We start from the raw sequence: 26,007 nt of genomic DNA, 5'->3' as shown, positions 1-26,007 counted from the left end.
GATCAGTATCAGAATATTTTGATATGATCATGGCTTTTGGAGGTCTATTTTTTTTTTAAATGTAATGTGAGAGGTAAAAAAACACAACTAAACAATATTCTAATTTAAAATTAAATCAGTAGTGGACCAGCATGACAGCTTATTGAATTTGGGCTACAGGCTACTTGCAGCCTCAGGCAGTGAGAGGGAACTAGATTGAGTAAAAAAAATTGACTTAGTGGAATCTGTAGCTCAAAGGAGAGTTCGAAATGACCTGTAAGGCTGATGAAAAGACAATGCCTGGAAAGCATGTCCCTGAAGTATATTCCATTTGTCAATGTACTTGTAGCTGAGCTGATACTGCTTATGAAAATAATTGCTGCTGTGCTCTCAAATATCCTAGTGAGGAGACTTAAGTAATTTCTAAACCAGAGAGTTTGAGGAAGGAAGGTTAAATGGATTGGATCCATAAGAAAAATATTTGATTTTTGCTTATCATCCAGTGTAAAGTTTTAAGCTTTGATAGAGCTGAATTTCTACACGAGAGTTTGCATGGGATAATGTTCTGTATGTTTGACTGAAAACAGTGTTGATAACACAGGGATGTTTCTGTAATTGCTATCTGAGACCTTTTCTGCTTCTCACTCCACCTTTGAGGAGGTTGGGGGTGCACAAGGAGCTGGAGGGGACACAGCCAGGACAGTTGACCCCAACTGACCAGAGGGTTATTCGAGACCATGTGGCATCATGCTGAGCTGGTAGGGGAGGAAGGTTGGCCAGGCTGCTGTGACTTTGTAACACTCTGAGCGCTGCTGGGTTGCTGGTGAGCAATTAGGGGTTATTTGTGTTGTTTCCTTGCTTTTATGTTTTTGTCTTCTTATCTATTGTTTCCCTAAAAAACCCCAAATTCCAAAACACTCCTTTATCACAGCCCATGGGCTTTTTCACTTTTACCCTTCTTAGTCTCTCTCCATATCGACTGGGTTGGAGAGTGAGTGAGCACCTGTGTGGTGCTTAGCTGCCTACTGGGGTTATTCTATGGTATATGAGGCTGAGATTAATATCAGACCACAAAGTAAATTTTAACTGAATATTCTTTGCTTTGAGTATTAATCTGCTAGTGTATGTAGTCTGAAGCTTGTAAGCATTGTAAAACATTTAAATAATTTCAGTGATAATCTGCCCATAGAGGCAAGAGAAGGAAATTGTGACAGTAGAATGTTGTTTCACTTATTTAAATTGAAATATTCCTCTCATTTTTGGGATTATTGTGTGCCTTCCTTCTGTTAACTGAAATGAAGTAATCTGTTTGAAATCCTGAGCAGTGGTGCTTAGCAACTGAAAATTCTCCATTCTAATTATTTTCTTTTTTTAATTCATCTGCACTTACAAGCTTTCAATACCTGCAGGGAAGAAAGAGATGTAGAATACTGGTTCCATGTAAAAAATTTGGATAATGCAGTTTTAAAGAATTTGAATACTTTTCCTGCAACATTTATTTGTGTTGATCAGAGCTATGATTTCATTATGATTCAGAAGTAGTCAGTTATGGGGGAGGTTGGTTTTAAGTTTTGCCCATTTGACAGCCAAATGAATTCATATACTTCTGGGAATAAATGCAGATGTATTTGTTTTAAGATGATAACCTAGAAAACAGTAATCATGTCAGTCTAACATGCATTCCCTTTTAAAACTTTGAATGTGAAATCCTGTTGTTGTCTTGTAGGAGAAAATATTTTCTGTAATTCATGGGTATAAGAGAAAAAAAGAGCAATTGTGGAGGATAAAGGTTTTATTTTTATTTCTATGTCAAGTGTTGAGATTGGGTCCAGAATGTGCATGCAATTTTTTTTTACAAATGCTAGGAAAATCTGAGGAACATTTTAAAAAATTATTTGTTAAAAAATTGCAAATATAGTTCTTAGAAGTATTTGAGGCTAACTTCACATTTCTTGGAAAAAAAAAAAAAAAGCTAGTTAAATACTTCCTGCAGCAGAAGGGCAAACTTGGAACTGTTTCCTTCCAGTTTCTTGCCCAGTCCCCTCTGGGCTCCTCAACCACATTCTGCCAAGCTTTTTCCTTCTGTAAGTCCGTCTCCAGCTCTCTTGTGGCCCCAGTTTAGGGTACTGGAAGGTTGCTGTAAGGTCCTGTTGGAGCCTTCTCCAGGCAGAACAGCCCCAGCTCTCTCAGCCTGTCTTCATAGGAGGGGTGCTCTAGCCTCAGATCACCTTTGTGGCCCTCAGTCATGCACTCCTTGACTCAAGAGAGCTGCTGCTCTTGTCACTAGTGCGCAGGATGTGATGGAGTTGAGGAGATAGGAGGGATCAAAAGGTAACGGAGAGGAGAGTAAAGGGAGGTGACCAGGTTTCAGTGGTCAGGAGGACGGGATCCTGCCAGCATCCATCTGAGCAGGAAATTCCAGTCCTACATGTAGCTCTGTAAATCGGTTTGAGATTTTTTTTTAATGTAGTATTGTGGTCAAGAACATGGATGATTTCTGTAACTTGAGTTACAGTGCTACATTGTGAACACTTGAAGGCATGCATCTACTCTAATCTTGAACACTTACATCTGGAAAAAAGGGGATTTTTTTCCTTCTTTAAAATCTGTGGAAGAGGACAAGTTGGTTAGGATTTGGTCTAGATTCTGAGGCTTTCTAGATTCTGCTGCAGCCTATAATTTGCTGTCACTAGGGAGTGGTGTCCTTAGTGCAGTGTTGGTAGAAGTAGAGGAAGCAAACCACTCTGTCAGTGATTAAGGCAGTGCCTGTTAAAGGCTGGACCTATGTGTTTGTGAACTGTGCATTTTATGAGACAAACACTCCCATTTTTTAATCAGTGCTAGTAATCCAAAATGCTTTCCTGTTCATGATCCTTTTGAGGAATTGGGGTGGCTCTAATAATGTTCTGGAAGTATGGAGATGTGTGTAAAAACATCTTCAGCCAGAGACGTGAATAATTATCTTGTTTGCCCTATACCTTAGTTATTTATTCACTAGTGTGTTGCTTCTCTAAGACTAGTCAGTTGTGCAGAAATACATCTTGTCAGGAACTATTGGGTGTGCTTTGAACAGGTCTAATGAACAGACCTTCTGAAGCAGTACCCACTCCTTAGGTTGAGCTAGCCTGGAAGAAATACCGGAGAGAGGATATGGTGTTTCACAACTTCATTGTGTGAAGGATTTCTTGTAAATTCATCTCTGCATTCATGTGGCTAAATGCTGCTGAATTTAAGCATGTAGGTAAATAAGTTCATGCCTCCATCTCTTATTTTTTAGATGTTTTATATTTGGGTAGAAGTTAGCCTCTCCTGAAAACCAAATGTGACAACCATACCTCCAGTAAGTGGTTAAAACTTACATTGTCTTGATCCAGTAAGTCTTTCTCAGGACAGAAGAACAATAACTGCCTGCTCTATCTTCTAGAAACAACTGAATACATGATGAGGGACGCTGTATGCGAGAGCATTATTTGGAACAAAAAATGTATTGCATTAAGTTTTAATGTTGTCAACATCAGTTTTTTAAAAATTAAACACTTGCATTCAGAGAGCTTGACTCTGTTGAGTGGACATCTGTTTTTGAACAATACCAATGTTTTAGAGAACAAATTAAATTAAGAGTTGTGCAATTTTGTTGTATTTTTACCTTGTTTATTTCAACCACTTGTTAGAGAACAGATTTCTGCATTGCTACTCTGATTTACTAATTTAACTATTGGATTTTATTATGCACATTTGAATGTGGCTGCTAGTTGTCAGCTCCTTCTGGCAGTCTGCTGATCAACCATGTTTCAATGAAGGGAAATTTCAGAATTGTCAGAGCTTGGTTGAAAATAAATAACTTGCTGATAGACTTAATAAAAATATTAACTACTGGCTGACTAGATAGGAAGATGAATTGTCAGTCCTGTTATTTCTTGCGTTATTTGCCAGGATTTTTGTTTTGCAAAGACACCAGAGTTTTCACCTTTCTAAAGATTGCAAGAATGCTATAGTTAATAACAAAACAAACATTTTAGGTTCTGGTTTTTAATGTAGGATGGGCAGGTCTGGACAAATACTCAAATATATTTCCAGAGAAAATTATGTGTAATCAAACTACATAGAGCTTCATAGATGAATGAGGAAAAAAAGGGCTCAGATACTTGCTATTTTTTTTTTCTTCCAAGGTTCAATCTCTTTCATATGTCTCTGCCCATAGACACTCTTTGTAAGTGTAATGAAGAGATTAGTTGCACAGCCAGGAAATAAAAAAATCTTCCATATTTTTCTGAAGTTTATAATACTCTATATTAATGGCTGCAAGTTTAATCTTCCTTGTCTTTAATGTTAACTTTTTAATTTGGTGAGTTTCAAGAACAGAAACTTTTTAATTCTGTATCTATTAAAGATTAAAAGTGACTTAGAGGGACACAAAGAAGTCACTGTATAACTGAAATAGTGAACTTCTAATTGTATTTGTACAAGCAACAGCTTTGACATGAACCCTTGTGTTAGATTATTAATCCTGATAATACTGCGGTATTAAAATCTCTCTTTATTACAATATTGGCAGCCTTTTTTGACCGTTTCTCAAGTTCATTTTTACTCCTTATCCTGTATTTTCTTGGTAAAAGCTGTAAGTTTCATTAACATGAAAAACTGCTGCAAGAAGAAGCAGAATGTGGGCAATGCTTTGTATGGCCACACCTGAACATACTACCTCTAGCAGTAAGAATAAAGACGTTTCCCTGGGACTTTCATTTTAGAAGATGTGATTTGATTAATTATACTTTTCCAGACACAAAGATAAGCTAGCTAGAGCTGCTTGAATTGTGCTGTATTACCTAAAGGATTTTTCAGTGTAGTGCTTGCAAATCTTTTCTGCAAGCTGATTTATGTGTTGCGTCAGATTTATTAACAGAGTGGGAAAAAAAAAAAGCTGGGACGTCCGGGATGGATTTTTAAAAAACCTAATTATTAGGTCTCTGTTATGTACTAAAAACATGTTAAGATGGGGGTACAATCAGAGTTTGTCAATATTATTCAGCGTAGATGAAAACTCAGTTACATGCTTTCATAATATATGGTCCCAGAGCACTCTATATTCTTAATAATCATATTGTAAATGAAGCTTAAGACTTTAGAGAAATAGAAAATTCCTTGATAGAAAAGTCTATCAAACTTCTAGGGGAGAGAGAAACTGCAAAGACATGTTGTTGTTTAACAAATATCTCTGTCTTTTTCTTTCCTCCATAATCTTGTGTAGCAATGGGCCAAGGACTTGGCAAATATGCCTGGCCCAAACCTGCAGGAGCATATCAGACTTTTACAGGTGGAAGAAGACATTCCTTTGTTGGGTTTAGACCGTTTTTGAATAATCAAGACATAGATGGACATCAACAGAGCGACGACTGCAAACATTTAGAATTGGAAGATGTTCAGAAAGAGAATTCTTTATGTATGTACATATCTTTGTGTATGTGCCATTTTGTTGCAAACTGGGATGCTTGGGGCTGGAGGAGAAAGGCACACTGAGAGCCATATAAGTGGCTCATGTTATTGAGCCACTTAAATAACATGAAAAGTACATTTCCTGTGTCTTTATTTTGCTTTTATACTAAATTTCATTCTATAAAATATAAGTAATCTAATAAATCTGTATTAAGCTATGTAGTTTTAGTTGAAGAACATTCATAATGAGTTAATACATTCTAATAAACTAGAAAACAATAACATTGTTTAGTTCAAAATATTTTGTCTCCAAATTAAAATTCACATTTGGGAGAAAATGCCTATTCTAACATTCTGTTTAGAATGAGGCTGTGAAATATTTTATGCATCATGAACCAGGTTGTTCTCTTTGTCAACCACAGTGAAAATTAGTTTAAGCCTCTAAAACATCTTTAAAAGTTACTCTTTTTTTTGTGTATACCAGTTAGACCACTGTCCTTGCTTGTTTAATGCATATTGGATGTTAGTATTTACCAAAATGCCTTCTTTCACATTAGCATCTGAATAATAATTTAATAGAGGAATACAGAAGGCCTTCTTGGATTAGAAATATGGACCCATTTCTTTGTCTGAGGTTTTCAGCTTAAAAAACCTTATTTGATATAGCCTTAGATCTTCAAAAGTGCCTGGGGGGAAAGGACTTGGGGATACTTCTCAACACTGGCTGAGTATGAGCCATCAGTGTGCCCAGGTGGGCAAGGACACCTGGCCTGTGTCAGCAATAGTGTGGCACCAGGGCAGTGACAATCCCCCTGTGCTGGGCAATGGTTAGGTTACAGCTCAAGTGATGTGTCCAGTTCTGGGCCCCGCAGTGCAGGAAGGACATTGAGGGGCTGGAATGTGTCCAGAGAAGGGCAGCAGGGCTGGGGAAGGGTCTGGAGTACAAGTCAAATGAAGAGCAGCTGAGGGAGCTGGGGGTGTTTAGCCTGAAGAAAAGGAGATTTGAGGGACCTTCCTGCTCTGTGCAATTGCCTGAGTGGAGGCTGGAGTGAGGCAGGTATGCTTCTTTCTGCCCAATAACAAGTGATGGAATAAGAAAAAATGACTTCAGATTGCACCAGAGGAGGTTTAGTTGGCTGTTAGGGAAAATATGTTTACCAGAGGGTTTTCCAGTCGTTGAAAGAGGCTGCCCAGAAAAGTGGCAGTTGTCAGTTCTTGGTGGTCCTTAAAAGGTGTGCATACATAGTCTAATGGTGGACTTGGCAGTGTTAGATTTATGGTTGCACTTGATACCTTAGTGGTCTTTTCCAGCATAAGTGATTCTATTGCTCTACAACGCAACTTTTTTCCCCCTCCTTCCCTTATAGACTATTTTGAAACTGCTTTCTTATTCTAATTTTTTTTTCTTTTTAAATGATAATGGTATAGTGCTGTTTTAGCTTTGTATTCAGGGGGATTTTAATTTGTTGTAATTGAAGTGTGTTTACTGTTGTCCATGCTTCATACATTTTCTATACTTTCATCTAGTTAAAGGTCTATTTCCTGTAAGGCAGTGTTGAGTCTGGAATGGAGTCTCTATATAATGCTACCACATTTCTTTTTTCAGTTACACAGAGATGCATGTAGTTATTTTGTGGGTCATTAGATATATGCAGCTTAAGGGTGTATTATTTCCCTGTTCCCAAGTTGCTTTGTATGTAAATTAGTTTAATAACAAAATGCCTTTCCTTTACATCTGTTTGTGTGTATATTGCAACTCTTCAAATTTATCTTACAGAACCATTTTGGATTGATTTACTTTTTTTGTCTCCCTAGGCTACATTTTTCCCCATCTGTTATTATATTTGGGTGGGTAGGTATTACCTAAAATGCTGCATATTTTCTGAATAGGAGGGTGCTCACAAGCATCATTGAGTCTAATTCCTGGCTGTAGGACACTCCCAAGAATCACTCTGTGGTGCCCGACAGCATTGTCCAAACACATCTTGCCCTCGGTCAGGCTGGTGCTATGACCACTGCCTTGGGGAGTCTGTTCCAGTGCCCAGACACCCTCTGGGGCAAGAACCTTTACCTGATGCCCAGCATAAACCTCTTCTGACGTAAGTTCAGGCCATTCCCTTGGGTTCTGTCATTGTGTTTTCCAGAGAAGAGATCAGAGTCTGCCCCTCCTCTTCCTCTCTGGGGTTCTTGAAGACCCCAGTGAGATCTCCCCTCAGTTTCTTCTTCTCCAAGATGAGCAGACCAAGTGACCTCAGCTGCTCCTTGTGTGTCTTCCCCCCATTGGTTCTTCACCATCTTCTTGGCCCTCCTTTAGACATTGTCTAATATCTTTGTATCTTATGTGGTGGTACCCAAAACTGCCCCCAGCACCTTACATGAGGCTGCCCCAGAGCAGAGTGGGACAATCCCTGCTGGTGATGCTGGCCCTGATGCCCCCAGGACAGGATGGACCCTCCTGGCTGCCAGGGCGCTGCTTACACACGTTGAGCTGTCACCAGTCTCTACTTGGGTCATGAGACCCTCTGTTATCAAGCAATAAATCAAGGAGGGCACTTCTAGTTGGCCCCTTTAGTACCTGCACCATGAAGTTACCATCCAGGTGCTTTAGGAATCTAAGAAACTGTAGAAGATGGTTAGGAGGAAGTACTATTTACAATATTAAATATGACTGGATTTGATCCTTAGTAACTTAATATATGTGACTCTGCTTGAGCAAGAGGAATGGAGTAGATGATCTCTAGAGGGGCCTGCCTACCAGCCTTGGCTCATAGCAATTTTGTGGAGGAGCTTCAAGATTCTAATTAGATACAGTATTATTTCCTAGAAGCCAGACTTCTAGTGCTGAGGGGCATAGCTCTCGTAAGATTCCAGTGCCAGGAATTCACCTACCTAGTAATGGAGCCTCATCTAATGATTTAGATGAGATTTTGGACAAAAAAGTCTGGACTATTGCCTTGGTTAGGAGTTCAAAAATTACTTGAAAAGTATTGATTTTGTAGTAGCAGTAGTATAGATGTTTTTACCTTCTTTAACTCTTGCTGCTAGATTTGATGTTTATTGTCCCTCTATGCAAGAGATGTTCAAGTGTAATATAAGTAAAATGCATTTGTGATGAAGCAGCTATTACCTGTAATACCACATTCAACCCTGCTATTTTCTTCTTAAAAGGAGTTTCACTCAAAGGTGCAGGTAAAAATTACAGTTCTTTTAGTATGCAATTTATAGTAGCAATAAGTGACTTTATCTAAGTGTGGCAGAAGGCACAATTTAGCCAGTTAATGAATGGATAATCCAGTATGGAGAGAAATGTTCTTTCAGTTTTCCTGTTATCTTATAATTCCCTTTTATATAAACAATGTAAAAATTCTGCTTGTATATGTGTTCCTTTAATACTTTTTTTCCTATCACATCTGTAGTTGGAATTGTATAATTTAGATCTATTTCTGTCGGCTTAGTTTGTATAAATGAGAAAATAAATATATTACTGAAGAATGAGTGCATCTCTGATAAATGTTTCTATCACTTTGTACGGCAGTCCTAGTAAATTATCCCTTCTTTTTAAATGAGCAGTTGTTGTAGACAAGAATATTTCTGTTGGTTTTGATTATTCTGGTGCATTCTTTCTTACAGCTTTCTCTGAAAATTCTAGTCCATTCGTTCAAGTTTCTGAGCCTTTGTCAAAAGATGCTGGCACTAGAGAACCTGTTTGCCAAAGTGCATCAAGCCAAACATCACCACTTTCTGTATTCTCTTATGACCTAGAAGGCAACCAAACCTCACGGGACCTGATGAATCCTTATGAAAAATCTGAGGACGTTGCAGAATGCACGTCTGGAGGGCATAATGATTTGAATGGTAAAAATGGAATTGCTTTTGTAAACATTGACTCTTATGAGCCAGATAGCAGTGATGGAGAGGAAGAGGATGGTCTAGACAAATTTTCTTGGATAAGAGAAGCAGCAGGTCTTATTCAGGGAAGACTAGATAACATACTTTCTCAGTGTCAAAAAGACATGGAGTCTATTAGTGACTTAGAGTCCCGACTCTCTGCTTTCAACCACAGTGTTTATAAAGAAAGTTGTGAAGAAGCAGGACCAACACCTTTGGCATGTCCAAACAATAAGAGACCTAAATCTGCTGAAGGTGAAGCTACACCAAAAATTAGCCTGGTTGATGACAGTTATGAAGCACAGCAGATAAAACACATAGTGGATGTAGGAATTGGAACCCCTGTACCAGCTGCTGATGTATTAAACATCTGTGATGGAGACTCTGACCAAGAAAATTCATCTGAACTAGTAGTGAGACCTAAAATTAGAAAACAAAATACTGCTAAACAACTGGAGAGAGAAAAACATCTCCCTAGTGATGATGAAGAGGAAAATGTTTCCTGGAGGAGAATCGGAACTGCTGATGTCCTGCAGTGCCATCCTGAGTGTCCCTTGAGAGGTGGCAAAGATGAGATGAGTTCTGGTATGTTCTTTCTTTCAAAAATGTGCAGTCATCAAAAAAACATAGAAATAGACTTAAGAAGAAATGCACTAACTCGGGAGCAAAACAATGTTCTAAGTGACAGTGCTTTTTGGAATGAGTTTGAAGACCACAACACACATTACGTAATGTTCCATAAAGATGAAGACAGGTAAATGTTTTATTTTTCTATCTTCTTTAGTATTGAATCTTTTGTGTAAATAATGGGTGAAACTGAACAATATGTTAGCAGATGAGACATAAAAACTTAAGGCATTTCAGAATATGATCAGATAACAAGATGCCAAGTTTTCCTTTCAGTTATCCTTCACTCTTCTGGTAATGGAAAAAGCCTTTCTTTATGTCTGCAGTCAGAGCATCTTATCACTGAGGAATATTACTTGTTTATTTTTATTTCATTTTTACTGAGCAGATAGAGAGTAAAGACTTGGGAGACTTGTTCAGCTTTGAAAGTTTCTTTCTAGGCTTACTCTTCAGAATTAGTTTTTTTGCTTCCAAATCTTGGTATTCTACATGGCAGCCTATTTATGTTATTGTCTCTTTTGAAAGAAATTGTTCTTCCTTGTAATATCTGAAGAATAACTTGATAGGGTGTTTTAATCCCATTTTAATGAAAATTCTTCAGACTACTAGGTGTTTCCAAAGTAACTATTAATTATGACAGTTTTAGATTTACAAATTGCTCCAACCTTGACACGAGAAGCAGTGTTCAGGTTTCTCCCGCTTTGAGCTCTTCAGCTGTCCTGGTTTAGGGCATATTTTCAAGGAAACTCCAAAAGTGGTCTCTCTAGAAAGCAGATCCAAGTGGCCCTGGCCCCAACTGATTCAGGAAAATATTTCCTTGGAGAAAAGTGAAAAAACTGTTTATTTAACAAGAAAAGTATTCACAAAAATATAAAATGAAAAAATATTAGAATTCAGAGAGTCCTTGTTGTGGAGTGTAACTCGGCTCCCCCAGTCTCTTAGTCCCTCCAGCACTGGAACACAGCATCCCGGGCTCCAACAGGTGCGAGCTCCCGGTGTTTTTCTGGGTTTTCAGTCCAGAGCAGGCTTGAACGATTCCAAGTAAAAGAAAAACCACATTCCAGGAAACTTCTCTGCCTTAGCTAGCTAAAAACTAGCTAAAAGCAAAGGAGAGCTCTGTCCCGCTGTCCGTCCATGCCACAGAGAACACAGTCCAGGAGCAGGAGTGTGGAGGAGTGAGTGCAGTGCCTGAAAACAAACTGCACACTTCTTCTTCACCCCCGCTTCACTCTCTGGAACGAGTCTTAAAGGTGCAAAGCTTAATATCCAGCATAAACAGAACAGATGATTGGGGATGCAAGCACCATATAATCACCCCAAGGCATCATCCAAAAGACAAAATAATTTGGATAAACTTTATGTTGATTAACTTCTATTCATAAAATGTTAGCTTAGAACTCTTCACTATTAATTGGAATTATATAACTGAGCTATTTGAGGATAAAAATATTTCTAACCTTATGAGATGTAGTAGTATTTGTGATGGCTTTTTTCCCTCTTTTCTTGCAGTTTGCTTTCATCTTGTTGATTCTGTTCCCACTTCACAAGACATGTCTTCTGGATATTGATGTGGCTGTCTGTTGATGTACATGTGCTTGTCATTCATAAGCTAACCTGCTTTGTAGATTGTATGTCCTGTATTTTTGTAGAGAGAAAAGCATGAAAATTAATTAGTGTAAAATCTTGTCTTTAAAACTTAAAAGTCGCAGAGTTTTAAGTTGCCCCTAGTGAGGCACACCGGGGTAGTGTGTTCATTTTTGGTTTCCACAGTTGTAGAAAGATAAGGAGCTACTGAAGAGGGTCCAGTGGAGGCTGCAGAGATGATGAGGGGTCTGGGGCATCTGTTATGAGGAGAGGTGGGATCTGGGTCTGTTTAGTCTGGAGAAGATTGAGAGAGGATCTCACTAATGCAAATAAATAGCTCCAAGGTGGGTGCCAGGAGAATGAGGCCAGACTCCCTTCAGTGGTGCTCAGTGACAGGACAAGGAGTTATAGCAATAAACTAAAACACAAGGAGTTCTACCCCAGCAAGAAGAACTTTAGGTTGAGGGTGGCAAAGCACCGGAACAGGTAGCCCATAGAGGTCATGGAGTCTCCCTTTCTGAAGACATTCCAAACCCACCTGAGACCATTCCTGTGTCCCAGATTGGACTGCAGAAAGGTTGGATGGCAGGGTGGCAAAAGAGTTGGACTGGATGGTCTTCAAAGGTCCCTTCCAACCCTGACAATTATGTGATTCTTAATAAAGGTACTTGCAAATGAATCTATCACTTCCTTGTAAAGTTTGCTTTTCAAAAATTTTGATTAATGCATAGTCTTCTCCCTTTTTGAAATGCTGCTGCTAGAAAATTAAAATGCCATGAAGGAAGTGTAATGTATTCTACAATTGTAACTTTGGCTTCCATGAAGCACAGTGATGAATTATTGTAGCATGACAAAAACAAACATGGGTTGATTATTAGAAATGTTCTTGATGATGACGGTAACTGAACCAGTAAATAGGAATCATGTATTTTTAACTTAGAATCCCCGTAATTTATGTTCTAAAACCTAAAAATACTTATGTTTATGAAATAAATTGTCAGTTGGTCTGTACAAAGAAGTAATATGATCACTCTTGAAAGGTGGAGTTTTATGTTTAAAGATTTAAACTATATTTTATATTCATACGGAGCTGCATGAAAAGCTACATACATGTCAAACTACATCCTTCAGGTCAGTTTTAGCTTATTCCCAACCCAAGGAGAAATTCACGTTTTGATTGCTGCAGTGTTGGCCTCCACCTCACATTTTCTCTTTGAGGAGGTGCACAGCTTTTGTGGTGTTAGCATGTTGAAGCTGTGTGGGAAGGAGAAAGTCTTGCATGTTTCTCAGAACCATGTATGTTCAAAGGGTGGTGGAAGGTCCCAGGGCAGGGTTGGAGGGAGGAGGATCATATCCATTAGCTCCATCCATTTAATTTTGGACTGGATGCCAAGTACGGGTTAGGAAGGGGTTCAGTCAGGGGGAGGGACTAGTGTCAGCAAATCCACATGCAGATGCTAAGTTCATGTGCTATGCTTTTGGCAAGTGACAAGTCTGTAACTCTCTAACCATTAAGTAATGTTCTGCACCCATGCAGAACTGAGCAGAGTTAAATCCTAAGTTCTGAAATATTTCATGTTCTTCAGTCGTTTAGAGTTAGTGACTTTAGGTATATCCTTTTCTGGTTTGAATTAGTGTTTGTGTATAAACGTTACATAGAACAAATTTGACTAAAAGCAAAGGAGGAGTGTTCTAAAGTGTGTTGGAAGTCATTCTCAGATTGTAAAATAGAGACAACTAAAACAAGGCATGAATATTTCAGCTATATACAATTTAATCTAAGATGAAATTGTATAATATATATTAAAAAACTTGATCAAACAAGGTAAAAACAAACAGCATTCCAAACCAAACTCCCAACCCAAAACCAAAGAACCAAACAGATCAAAAGGTTAAAAAAAGTCAATATTCAGCTTTAGATGGTGTAATGCATTAGATGAAATGCCCAAAATTAATGAATATTCTCATTTCCATCACTTTTCTTAGTCATCAAAATTGTGGTAGAAAAATTTATTCCTGCCTCAAATTAAAATGCTTGTATATAATCTTTGTCTTGAACTTCTTCATTCTTGTAAAACTTGCAGTATATACTATGCAGTTTTTCAAAAGCACTGAAAATTCCTTAAATTTATAGTTCTACTGGCATACATTTGTAATATTCGATAAAGGGAGGAAATTAGTGAGTTTGTAGGTGGGGGAATAACAATACACTTGACATACTGGGTTTAGCAGATTAGAGAACTATGCTGTGGGTGTTGTTGATTGCTTCATAAAATGAGGTCCAGTAAGCAAGTTGGCTGTTCACATGTGTGTTTTCTCTAACTTTTTGAAGTGACAGAGCTAGTTAACTTTTTTTTGGATTTTCAGTAATTGTCACTGTAGTGAGTGAGTCATCTAAGTGCCATTACCAATGGCAGCAGTAGTTTATCCTTCCTAAGATTGTGCTAGCACTACTATTTTGTTTAAGCTGCTCAAAGCTTGTTTATTGCCCTTTCCTATGTGGTGGCTGAGAAAATTGTTTTTTCAAAATTCCCTGCTGTTCATATTGTTTGGGGTAGTGAATCAAATAGTTTGGAGTTTGTAATCCATTATATCTTTCTATGTTAAAAAAGGTCATTCTGTATGGCTTATATTTTCTGAGATCTGTGGCTTTAAATTTGTTTGGCTGAGAGGTAAGGCTAACATTGATTATTATTTGTTAATCAAGCAGTGCCACTGCTGCCATTTTTCTAATCTGGGAGAAAGATGTGTGTAGTGAGACTGGTTTCTGTTTCTGAGTTGTTTCCTGTACTCTACATATGGGGCAAGAGAAGAACAAAACATTTTTGCAAAGTAGGATGGGTAGAATGTTTGAATTTTTTTTTACATTCTAATTTTCTTTTTTTTTTTAAATAACTCTATGTGCATTTGATTTGTAATGCATCTATAGATAGCACAAGATTCATTTCTCTTAGAAAAAAAGTTGCTGATATTGAGAGCAATGTTGATAGAAATGTAGGAAATTATTTTCTTTCCCCTAAAGCAGTGTTTGAATTCATACTCTGTTACTTGTTTAAATTGCAGCTCAGAGTGCAGTGATGGAGAATGGTCTACATCTGTGCCCTCCTATTTTACTGCTGTGGAAAAAGAGCAGTCCTCAAGTGATGAAAGCTGGGAGACTGTCTCGTGCAGGGAGGAGCGTGACCCTGGTGTGCAGAGGAGCAGCAGTGGTGTGACAGAGGAGAGCACAGACTTCTGTTTCCAAGAAGAGTATGCCTTTATTTTATTGGCTAACTTCCTACAGCTTCTAGCATCGCCAGTAGTAGGGTATTCACATAGCACTACATAGAATAGCATCTAAAAGCGGTTACCATGCTAGCAACAATCATTTGCCTACATCACAATAATCTGAATAGTTGTATGTATTTCAAGTCAGGGAAAATGACATTTCATGCAAGCAGTTCTTTGTAATGAAACATCCAGAAACAATGAGAGTGTATTGACATGTAATATCAATATGGCTAATAGACTTAATATTGACTTTAAAAAGCCAGTTAGGCAAGTTAATTTTTAAGATATACATGTTACATAAACATCCTTTGATACTGCATAGGACTCCTGGAAAAGAACTTGTTTATCTCTCTGCTTTATTGCTTCTCCTATTCCACTGCTGCTCCTTATTTTCTGCAGCCCTATCGGTGATTGAAGAAAACTTGAATTTCTTGCTTGCTCTAGTAACTTTAAACTTTATTTTTCTAGTCATTCAACTGTAGCTGCCTTTGCTATAAGGCAAAATTTGTAGCTATGTACAAATAAAAGGAACGTTCTTAGCTTTTTTTAAGCATTTAATATTGACTCTAGTTTGGATCTTTATAAAGCAAAGGCCACACTTAAGTGTTCTTTCAGCTTCTTACGTGCAGTTAGGTGCTTCTATTGCTAAGCAATCCTGTTTGTTGTTAATGCTTTTTTAGTATTCTCCACATTCTTGGGTCTTGAAGAACTAGTGTGACTTTATGAAAACTTTATAATAACTCATCTCTTTCAGACAACAATAATGGAGATTTTTAACTTTTTTTTGTATGATCAGCATAAAAATGTATGCATCTTTAACATAATTCGTGCTTATTTTCCCTTCTATAAGGAAAGTGGGCCTCACAGCCCCATGAGACTCTGCATCCAGGTGACTTTTGCTCCTCTAGAATATCCAGGAATGAGAGGAGTCTTTCTCTTGCAAGATAGCTTCTCTTGCAAACAGTAGCTCTTTGCATTGCAGTCAAGCCAAGCTTTGCCATGGAGGCTGCTCTGGGTGTCAAGACAATCTTTCTCCGTAGTGCCTTTGGGAATTTGTAGATAAATAAGATGTTTATTGCCAAATTTATTAACCCTGGCAGGGATGTTGTCTGTACTAGGGAAAATTTGCAACAAACTGCGTACTGTACTGCTGGCCTTGAGCATTAGACAAAACTTTGCCACAGAATCATGGGTGTTATTAGATTGTGAGCCCTGTGAATTTCTTGAATTTTTATGACAAATGCTTAATTCCTAATCTGTGACTCTGTAGTCTGGGAAACATATCTGTTTAGTCTTTGTTTTGTTTGGCTTTTGTTGCTTATATGTGTTTGTAAGTTCTCTTAGCTTTTTAGTTTTAGCTTTTTATTTATTTATATAAAGGGAGCAGGCATTATTGGAGGAAGGTGAAATTCCTTGGTTACAGTACCGAGAAGAAGTAGAAAGTAGCAGTGATGAGGAAAATGATCCAATTCGTGATTTTGTACATCTTGGATTCTTCTTGTTGGATGGAAATAACAATCTTGAGGATGACTCCAGTGTGAGTGAAGATCTGGATGTGGAGTGGAGGTATGCATTTGATAGTTGTCTGCTTTCATTTCAGAGGTTTTGTAGTTACTATTTTGTTTTCTGTATAAGATATCAAAAGTACTTATGGCTATCAGTATGCAGTTGCTTCAAGGACTAATAATCTCAGTTTTAAAGTTTAAGGTATTTCAAGTGCTATTTATCTTCTAATGAGAGAGAAGGGAATAGATTTGCTAAATCAGGCTGTGATTTGTGAAAATTGTGGTGCCCTAAATATGCAAGACATGAGTTTATTTTCTAATTTAATTTTCAAGTGGAAGTGTAACAGAAATAAGGCAGTATAAATGTAATCAGCATTCAAGTCAGTCCTATTTTATAATTGGTCTTTTCCTCCTTTCAAACTGGTGTAAGTTAGTCATTATAGATCTATTTTATTTCTCTGTCAAATGCCATACACTTATCCAATATTATAATAATTTTGAATGCTTCATTCCATTTTCTGTCATTAGATTACTGAAGTATATTACAATCAATTTATTATAAACATGCTTCAAATACCAGGAATAAAGTGATTGGAGCCACATACAAAATAGTATAATGTATAATAGTATAATGTGTTGGTTTAGAATATGATAGACAAAAGGTTTTCCAGTGAGATACATAACACATGCTCTCTTCTGGTTATTAAAATATAGACTTGAGTGCAGACATACCAACACTGTTGTTTTCACCTTGTGAAGTTATATTGTAGAAAAGCATAATAGGGACTAATGCATGAGAGTCCAAACTAGAAGTAAGACCTGTATTCTTACACTGTCAGGCAGTAAGCTAGCAATGGAATTGTGTGACAGGGACAGAAGCTGTCTTTTAAGTGTTGGAGGTTGGCCTTGGTAAGCTTCTTAGTTACTGAAAAAAGTAACAATGATCTGGATGATCTGTTAAGTTTGGTCTGCTGAACATATGCAGACCTGTACATCATTTCACTTGCGCCTGTTTTAAGATTTAATTTCTGAATTTCTAAAACAGAACTCAAAGGACCTGACACATGATGTAATAACAATCTGATTGTTAGTTGTAAAAAAATTTAATACCAATACATATGAAACATATTAGCTGAACTTATACTCTTTCACAGTAAGAACTCCCATCGGGATGTTCTGAATTATATACTGTGGGAATGTGATACCACTGTCCTGGGACCAAAACTGCAGAACTGTCTCTGAGAGGCTGGAACTGCCTCCCCATGTGGGAGAAAGCTTGTTCCAGCTGACTCCAGTGGACCCACCATAGGGTGGGGCCTCTGGGAAAGTATTAAGAAAGGATAAAAAATGTTGAACAGCAAGCAGTGTGTGAGAGAGAAATGAAGATAATGTGAGAGAAGCAACCCTGCAGACACCAAGGTAAGAAAAGAAGGGGGAGGAAGTGCTCTAGAGCCGGGGAAGACCGTGGTGGAACAGGTAGGAATTTGCTGATGGACCTGTGTCTGTGGCAAACATGTGCTGGAGTAGCTGATGGAGGACTGCAGCTTGTGGGAAGAACCTGTAGGAGCAGGGAAACAGCGTAAGGAGGAAGTAATTGCAAAGAGAAACTTCCCTTGGACAGACCACAACCCGTGTTCCTTTTTCTCTGCCCTGCTTGGGATAGGGAAAATTAGAGGGCTTAAGGGCTAAGGAGTGAAATTGAGCCTGGAAATAAAGAGAGGGCTAAGAGAAAGGCTTTTGTCTTTGTTTCTTACCATTCAAATCCATTTTTATTGGCAAGAAATTAATAGAATCATGGAGCAGCCTAAATTGAAAAGGAACCTCAAAAGATCATCTGGTTCAACCTTTCAATTAAATTAAGGCTTTTCCTGAATTGAGTCAGTTTTGCCTTTGGTGATGATTGATGACTCATGGCCCTTATTCTTGTACCATGAGCTTTTTATCTTATTTACATGTCCAGTTGAGGCAAGGGAGGGAGAGATCAGCTGGCTGGGTATCGGGCTGTTACTAACAGGTGTTGTGCAATAATTTGATATATCAGACTTTCTGTTGTAACTATTAATTTTGAAAATAAGACCATGTTTCCTAACCCATGTTTTTCAGACTACTTGATGAGTTTGGTGATGGCCTAGGACTTGGTCAAGCCATTCCTTACATGGAACCTCAATTTCTCACATATATGGCACTAGAGGGACACTTAGAAGCTGTGGAGGTATTAAAATATTTTTGATGGTCTTATAGCTTTGATGTTGTGGCATAAATATTTATAGTTGAATCCTTTTTCAACTTAATCTGAAAATCAGGGAATTTTCAGATACCTTCCTGTGTTAGCTTGAACTTTTGGGTCAGCAAACATGAAAATACATCTTGAAAGTTCTTTTAAAGGATGTACTAAAAGAAGTCATTTCTCAGTTCCTGCTTCTTTTAGTATATTCATTTATTTGCTCATAAGGCCAAGAAAGTTACTGGTTTCTACCAGTGTAAACGTATGCCGTTTAATTCTAAAGAATTTTGCCAAATTCTCTACATAACGAAGGAAAGCTTATGCTTGAACCTGTGCCTATGAATTGTAGCAGCTTTTTTTTTTTTTTTCAAGAGTGTATTTGGATTCCTCAAATTTTTATTTATCAGTAGAAGATGCTTTCTGTGTTTGACTGTCTTACTCAGTATATTTTAAATTTTAAAAAAGAGTTTTAAAAAAAAACCCATCGAGTAACAAACAGACAAAAAACTCCAATCAGGTAAAGAAACCACCTGAAAAAAAAAAGTCTTTTATCTTTACCTTGATGTATCCCATATCACCTGTCTGATTTTTTGGATATAGACCAAAGCATTTATTATCAAGAACCAGCATGGTTGTGGTCTTTGTCTTTTGTTTTTAACTTCAGGTTGGTCAATGTCAGAGTGAATATAGAGCTAGCTGAGATCCAGTTTGATGCAGTATGACAATTCTGGCACTGCTAGAAATCTCCCCTGCAGGGTATTTGTCAAAATAAAAGCTAAATGATGTGTAGACATATAATATGGTGTTACAACAGCTGAACTGAATGTTTTGTAGGTCACGTAAGTTTAGGGCAACAAGGGGCAGTTTGGCTGCTAGCACCCAAGTTAAAGGGGTGAACCGGGCAGGCTGTATGTCATAGTGTGCTTGCAGACAAAATACCAAGGGCACTTTGAAATGCTCTCTAAAGCTGGCAGACAGTGGAACAATCATAGATAACGGGTTTTTTTTCCGTGAATATGTGCAAAGTCAATGATTTTCTGAATAAGGTTCCCAGGTCTTTTCCAAGTCAGTGGATGTGGCCAATCCTGTAAGTTGGGAGTCATGCAGTTTCCAGGTTTTGTACGTCCCCCAAGGTATATGGGAGGTCATCATTCTTGATCAAATATCACAGGGCCTTCTCCTGTGTAGGATCTTCTTAGCATTACTTATTAAGACACACTTCATTAATGTGGAGAAGGTCTGTCGATGCCCTTATTGTAAAAGCAGTGTTTTGAAGCCATATAGAGAAGATTCTTGTCTCTTGCGTAGTGGCTGGTTCTCACTACATCAAAAAAAAACCAGATGAACTGCTAAAACAGTTGACCTCCTCCTTTGCACCAAATGAGAGGATCTGTGTAGAGAGGGGAAACTAATCACATCTTTTTTTTTTTTTTTTTTAATCTGCACATTAACACTTGAGAAGGAGACTGAGTTTATTATGACTCTTAAGTTTTGATTTCTCATTCCTGTATAACAACATTTGCCTAAGTACTCTGTCAGAAGAAATGTGTGCAGTCCAGTTAGAGTGAACTGTAAAAGTAATCCTAGGTGATTATGTGCATGGCTGGTTGAGGAGGTGCTGTAATTATATTTGTGTCACCAGGAACAGAGTGTCACTGAACACTATTAGCAAACAGGCAGATGACGACAGAGGTACCTGTGGTACAGGGCACTATGAATGTGGAAACACCGATTCTCTTACATGGCATTTGTGCCTAAAAGTAGCAGACAAGCGTGTGAAACTTTATGGTAGGCATAGAAGTCTTGGCGTATTTGGAATTAGTCAGCAGAAAGTGGTAACTGAGAAATAAAAGGTAGATGACTGTATGTACTTGTATAGACTGTGACCACATAGACAACACAGGTTCTGAGTAAGAATTCCAAATATTCCCTTCTAATCTCAAGCAGAATATAGAGCACATTTTTACAGTATGAAATGGTTACTAAAATTGTTCAGGAAATATGAGCAAAATTGCTTACTATTTCTTTGAAATACTTGAAAGGGATGTGACACAATAAAGCACCCAAAATTCAAGTGTGTCTTAATTGGAGGGGATGGAGTGGGAGAGCTCTATCCCAAATAATTATGACATTTGGACAGGAGAAGTAATGAAAGTATTAGATACTAGATACTTCTTCTGAAAAGCTGTGTTGTATAGCTTTTATAGCTCTGAATTCCTAAAACTTAATAGAATATGTGTGTGATTTTAAATATTTTTTTCTTCCATCTGTAAGAAAGAAACTACATAGTTGGGAGTGTCTGGTTTACTTCATTAGCAGTACAGGCTAGTTGCTCCTGCTGCATCAGTGACTTTATAAGTATTTCCTGTGCCATTTCACAGATGTGAGGAACTCAAACCCTCATAGGCTGTAGCACTCTTGTTTTGTAGCCAAATGTCCAGCATTTTGGTTTTGGTACATGGAGAAGTAAGCAGTCACGCAACCAATAAGAGGAAGTACAGGTATTTTGAAGATACATCTTATAAAAGTTATAAAACAGACACTACTTTGGATTTGAAAATGTGGCTTTCAGCCTCAGATTAAGTGTATGGCTTTGTGTCTATAATGTTTCTTTTGTGTAGGTTTCAGAAGCAAGCAAGTAATGCAGATCTTTCAGTTTGAGAATATTCATGCTGGATATAAACAGAGTAGTTTGACACTATTGCAACATTCTGTATCCCTGGGATCTTTTCTAACTTTTCCAGGTGTAGTAGTTACTCTGATTAAGCGTAGTATTTTTACCTACTGTTTATTCTCAGACCATTGCAATTGGAGCAAAAACCAAATACAAATAATAAAATCGTCTTAATGTTAGTCAAGTAGTACTGTCTGCTGTACCAGAATTTGATGGGTATTAGCTGTAAAATTGGAGCAATATACTTGTTTTGTAGGGGAACTTGCACACAACACTACGAATAACCCCAGGTTTTCCCTTGAACTGACAGATTTCTTGTGGCAGTAGGAGCTGTAAATATTTCTTGCCTCCTGCTGATCTCTCTCTGCCCCAAAGGTTTGACTGTAGGTATAAAACTGCTCATTTAGTGTGGTAGCTTGAGGTACTTTGTCACTGCAATCCAAGTCCAAGCATGTTTTCAGGTAGTCCAAGCATATTTGAAGCTGTAGTAACTTCAGGGAAAGTTTAAAAGGAAAGACAACTGGAGAGGTTTCTGTATAGTCCACTGTTTTTCTAGTATATAGAGCTTTTTACTTAAGTGTATTCCTAACATTACAAAATTATCACACCATCTTATACTTCTTACTAAGAGAGTTTTGTAGCCAATAATGTAAATAATTTTCAAGCTGATTAGAACAGTAAGTAGTTGTACTTAAATGATGTGACTAATTCATTCAGGGTGTGAACCCAGCATTTGTGTTCTTCAGTTTGCGTGATGTTCAAACAGGTTAGTACATTTCTCAGCAAATACAACCACATATTCTGAGTTCTGTGATTTTAATTTTTTTTTTCTTCTGGATATCCTCTGAGTGCCTTACACAGTTGAATGTATGATGTACACAGCAAAAATGGTGTAGACTTATAGTCTTAAAGATTTTGTATGGTAAAAAAATTTAGTTTAAAAAAGTTACTTCAGAGAATTTGGTCTGTTTTAAGATTAGAAATATCTACATAGATCTTGGGGTTTTTATTTCTTGAAGTTTACACTCTTAGTGTAACCAAGGTACTTAATATTTTTTGTTTGTGCCTGAGTAATTTAATAATTGAAGCCAAGAAACACATTAATGAGGCATTTATTTTCAAGAAGACAATGAAAGGACAGTTTTAGCTTGGCAAGCTTTATTACATTTTCAACTTGCTTCTTTTTCTGTAACTTTTTCAAATTAACAAATATTCACTGTAGATTAAGTTGTGACACTGTCCTCATACTCTAAGAATGCTTTAAAAGCAAGGCATTGCTGTTTTGACCTTCAGTTTCATCTCATTCATTACAAAAATAAAAATTATTAAATTGTTAGTTTGACAGACATGTCTTCCATTTTGAAAAGTAACACTGCTAGAATGTGATTCCTTTTCATGCTTGTTTGTTTGTTTTGTATGAAATGTTACATTGGTGAATAATAGAACTTGATCTCTGCTTACCCCTTTCAGACTGCTCTGGCACAGTTGGAGTCTCTTACATCTGATGCTGAACAGACTCATCCACCTGCTACAAAACAGACCATAGATAGCCTGCCACAGATTGTTGTCACAGGTGACTACAATGGTATGGAAAAATAAGGAAAAAATAATTTCCACAAAGTTCGTAAGAAAAAATTCAACTTTCTCTAATACCATAGATGCAATATTTAAGTGTAATTACTGCATAATGCTGTCTTAAGATCTTTTGAATCTGAGTATAATTTTGATCCATTTGGAAAAGTAATCTTTAATGGAGTTACTGTGACTGTATTTTGTAACCATTAGTGATACTGTTGATAATATATGTACTTGAATCTGAGCTCCCCTGAGATGTAAAACAAGGTATTAATGCTTTTTTTTCATCATGGCTTTAGGTCAAGAGCAGTGTTGTACTATCTGTTGCAGTGAATATGTGGAAGGTGAAATCATTACAGAGTTACCCTGTCATCATTTGTTTCACAAACCTTGTATAACTCTTTGGTTACAGAGAGTAAGTACTACAGGATTGGTGGAGGATTTGGGGGCAGGGAGGGTTGTGTATATTGTGTATTCTTCTTGGAAGAACTTTTAACTCTTTGAAAATGTGGGATGAAATACCAAGAATTTATGAAATATTATTTGACTTTATGCATTTTAGAACCAAATTCTAGTGCAAGTGAGGAAAAAATTTATATTTTTACTCACCTGAAGGTCAGTTTCTTCAATAGAGGGAATATTTCTGTAAGGGAAAACATGTTTTCCTTTACTAAGAATGAAAAACATGGATTAGTTATAACTTGTTTTGGTACAAGAAAAACTTTCTTTACTATACTTCTGTCTTGAAGAAAAGACAATGAAGTCATTTTCTCTGAGAAGAGCAAAGGGTTTGATCTGTCTTACCACAATGTCAGGCCCGTTTATTGTGACAGAGGCTGGCAGAGGAAATAGTGAAATGCTTGTAGATTAACTTTTTTTAAAATTACCTTTATTAATTCTATACAATATTAGATTTAATTTTCATTATCTATAATCACTTTGCTTCCAAATGTCTTAAAAAGGCTTGCACCATGTTGAAGCTAAACTAAAACAACTTTAATTAATGAACTGGTATGATTTTTTTAGTTGCACTTCTACTCTCCTTTATGTGCATTACAAGCCTGGATTTGGTAGTTCTCAGTGAGCTTACAGTGTAACACAATTTCCTCAAGAGTATAAGAGAAAGATTAATTGGTTTTACCATGGGATAAATATCAGAATACCTCTAGCATGGAGGCCTGATGGATTTCGTTGATGGGTTTATAATTTTTTTTACCGTGATAATGTTGATTACCATACGCATTTTTCTTGTTTTACACATCCTGCCTTTTTTTTTCTGTTGTCATAGTAAGCGGCTATTGCTGAAAACTAGGTGTTTCAACATCTTAGATTTGGGCTGTACCTAACTTATATTTAATCTTTGCCTCAAAAAAAAAAAAAAAAGCCCCACCTGTAAAATCAATGCTGTGAAGAACCTGCAGAGAACCTGATGCATTTGCTACGTAGCAAAACAACTCTTTCTTCTGAGTTTGTCAGCTCTAGGTAGCTGTCAGCTCTAGGTAGCTATGCAGTCAAATTTGAGTTTGAGGTGGTGCTTTTGTGGAGACCCTAAATACTTTATAAATAATAACTTTTAGCTTTTTAGTAGAATTGAATGCAAACTGTGCAAATGACTTGGGTTTTTTTTCTCTTTTTGTAGTCAGGAACATGCCCTGTTTGTCGTCATGTCCTTGCACCTGCACTTCCCGAAGCAGCTGATGACACTGTTTTTTTTATTTGATTGATGATTCAGCATCTTCTGTTAACATTGCTACAGGACCCTCAGACTAGGGTCGAAAATAAAATCTGCCACCAAAATAAATATGTAAATTTTGCCTGTTTTAATTATAATGTGAAAAAAAATCAGTATAAAATATTGATATATATAGTCATGGATTGGCGTGGGTTGGAAGGGATTCTAAAGAAGATCTGGCTCCAACCCCCTTTGCTGTGGGCAGGGACACATTCCTCTAAACCAGGTCGCTCCAACTCCCATCCAACCTGGCCTTGAACACTTTCAGGGCTGGAACATCCACAGCTTCTCTGGGCAACCCATGCCAGGGCCTCACCACCCTCACTGTGAAGAAGTACCTCCTAATGTGTAATCCAAACCTACTTTCTTTTTGTTTGAAACCATTCTCCCTTGTCCTGTCATAAGCCATTGTGAATAGTCCCTCTCCATCCTTCTTGTGGAGTCCCTTCAGGGACTGGAAGGGACCTCAAAGCTTTCTCTTCTCCAGGCTGAGCAATCCCCATTCTCTCAGCCTTCCCTCACAGCAGAGGTGCTCCATCCCCCTGATCACCTTGGTGCCTCCTCTGGCCTCTCTCCAGCAGCTCCATGTCCTTCCTGTGCCGGGACCCCGGGGCTGGAGGCAGCTCTGCAGGTGGGGTCTCAGCAGAGCGGGGCAGAGGGGCAGAATCCCCTCCCTGCCCTGCTGCCCAGGGGCTCTGGGTGCAGCCCAGGACACACTTGGCTCTCTGGGCTGGCACTGCCCGTGGCTGGCTCATGTCCAGCTCTCACCCACAGCACCCCCAGGCCCTTCTGGGCAGGGCTGCTCTCGATCTGTTCATGCCCGGCCTGGGCTGGCACCAGGGATTGCCCTGACCCAGGGGCAGCACCTGAGCTTGGCCTTGTTGAACCTCATGGGATTCCCATGGGCCACTGCTCGAGCTTGTCCAGGTCCCTCTGGATGGCATCTGTCCCTCAGGAGTGTCAGCTGCACCACTCAGCTTGGTGTCATCTGCAGATTTGTAAAGGGAGCACTTGATCCCTTCGTCTGTGTCATTAATGAAGACATTAAACAGTTCTGGTCCCACTAGTGATCTTCAAGGCCCACCAGCTGTTGTTGATTAGGACTCTGAGTCATTGAGTACCACCCTCTGGACACAGCTGTCCAACCACTTTTTAGCCCACTCATAAATCCATTTCCCATTTAGAGAGAAGGATATTGTGGAGGATGCTGCCAAAGGCTTTGCTGAAGTCCAGATAAATGACACCCCTAACACTTTCTTTATCCACTGCTGTAGTCACTCCATCATAGAAGGCCACCAGATGGGAAAGAATGTGAAGACAAATGGAAAAAATTAAGCTTGTTTCTATCCAAGTTTCATGTTATCCATACGTCCACTAGTACATTGGAAGCATTCAGATTCTGGCAGGTGTTGATAAGTTAATTTGTTTTGACCATTAGACAAAGAGGTAACAACCTTTTTCTAACTAGCCATAGCAATCCTAATTAACATAGTATGAAAATAATTTCCCTCAAGTC

At 38.0% G+C, this 26,007-nt stretch overlaps 1 protein-coding gene across 1 annotated transcript; it reads left to right on the top strand.

Moving 5' to 3' along the window:
• Nucleotides 1-3,299: 3,299 nt before the first annotated feature.
• PJA2 (praja ring finger ubiquitin ligase 2) lies at nucleotides 3,300-24,568 on the top strand. The gene is given in 10 exon segments (XM_063180813.1): nucleotides 3,300-3,319; nucleotides 5,228-5,419; nucleotides 9,043-10,054; nucleotides 14,575-14,760; nucleotides 16,162-16,347; nucleotides 18,390-18,498; nucleotides 22,655-22,769; nucleotides 23,059-23,174; nucleotides 24,399-24,474; nucleotides 24,477-24,568. Coding segments are annotated over 9 exon segments (2,043 nt in total). The 5' UTR covers nucleotides 3,300-3,319; nucleotides 5,228-5,229; the 3' UTR covers nucleotides 24,530-24,568.
• Nucleotides 24,569-26,007: the final 1,439 nt, after the last annotated feature.

Source organism: Melospiza melodia, chromosome Z (assembly GCF_035770615.1).
Source record: "Melospiza melodia melodia isolate bMelMel2 chromosome Z, bMelMel2.pri, whole genome shotgun sequence".
Taxonomy (NCBI): domain Eukaryota; kingdom Metazoa; phylum Chordata; class Aves; order Passeriformes; family Passerellidae; genus Melospiza; species Melospiza melodia.
The sequence above is the reverse complement of the archived record's forward strand: the minus strand, read 5'-3'. Positions and strand labels throughout refer to the sequence as shown.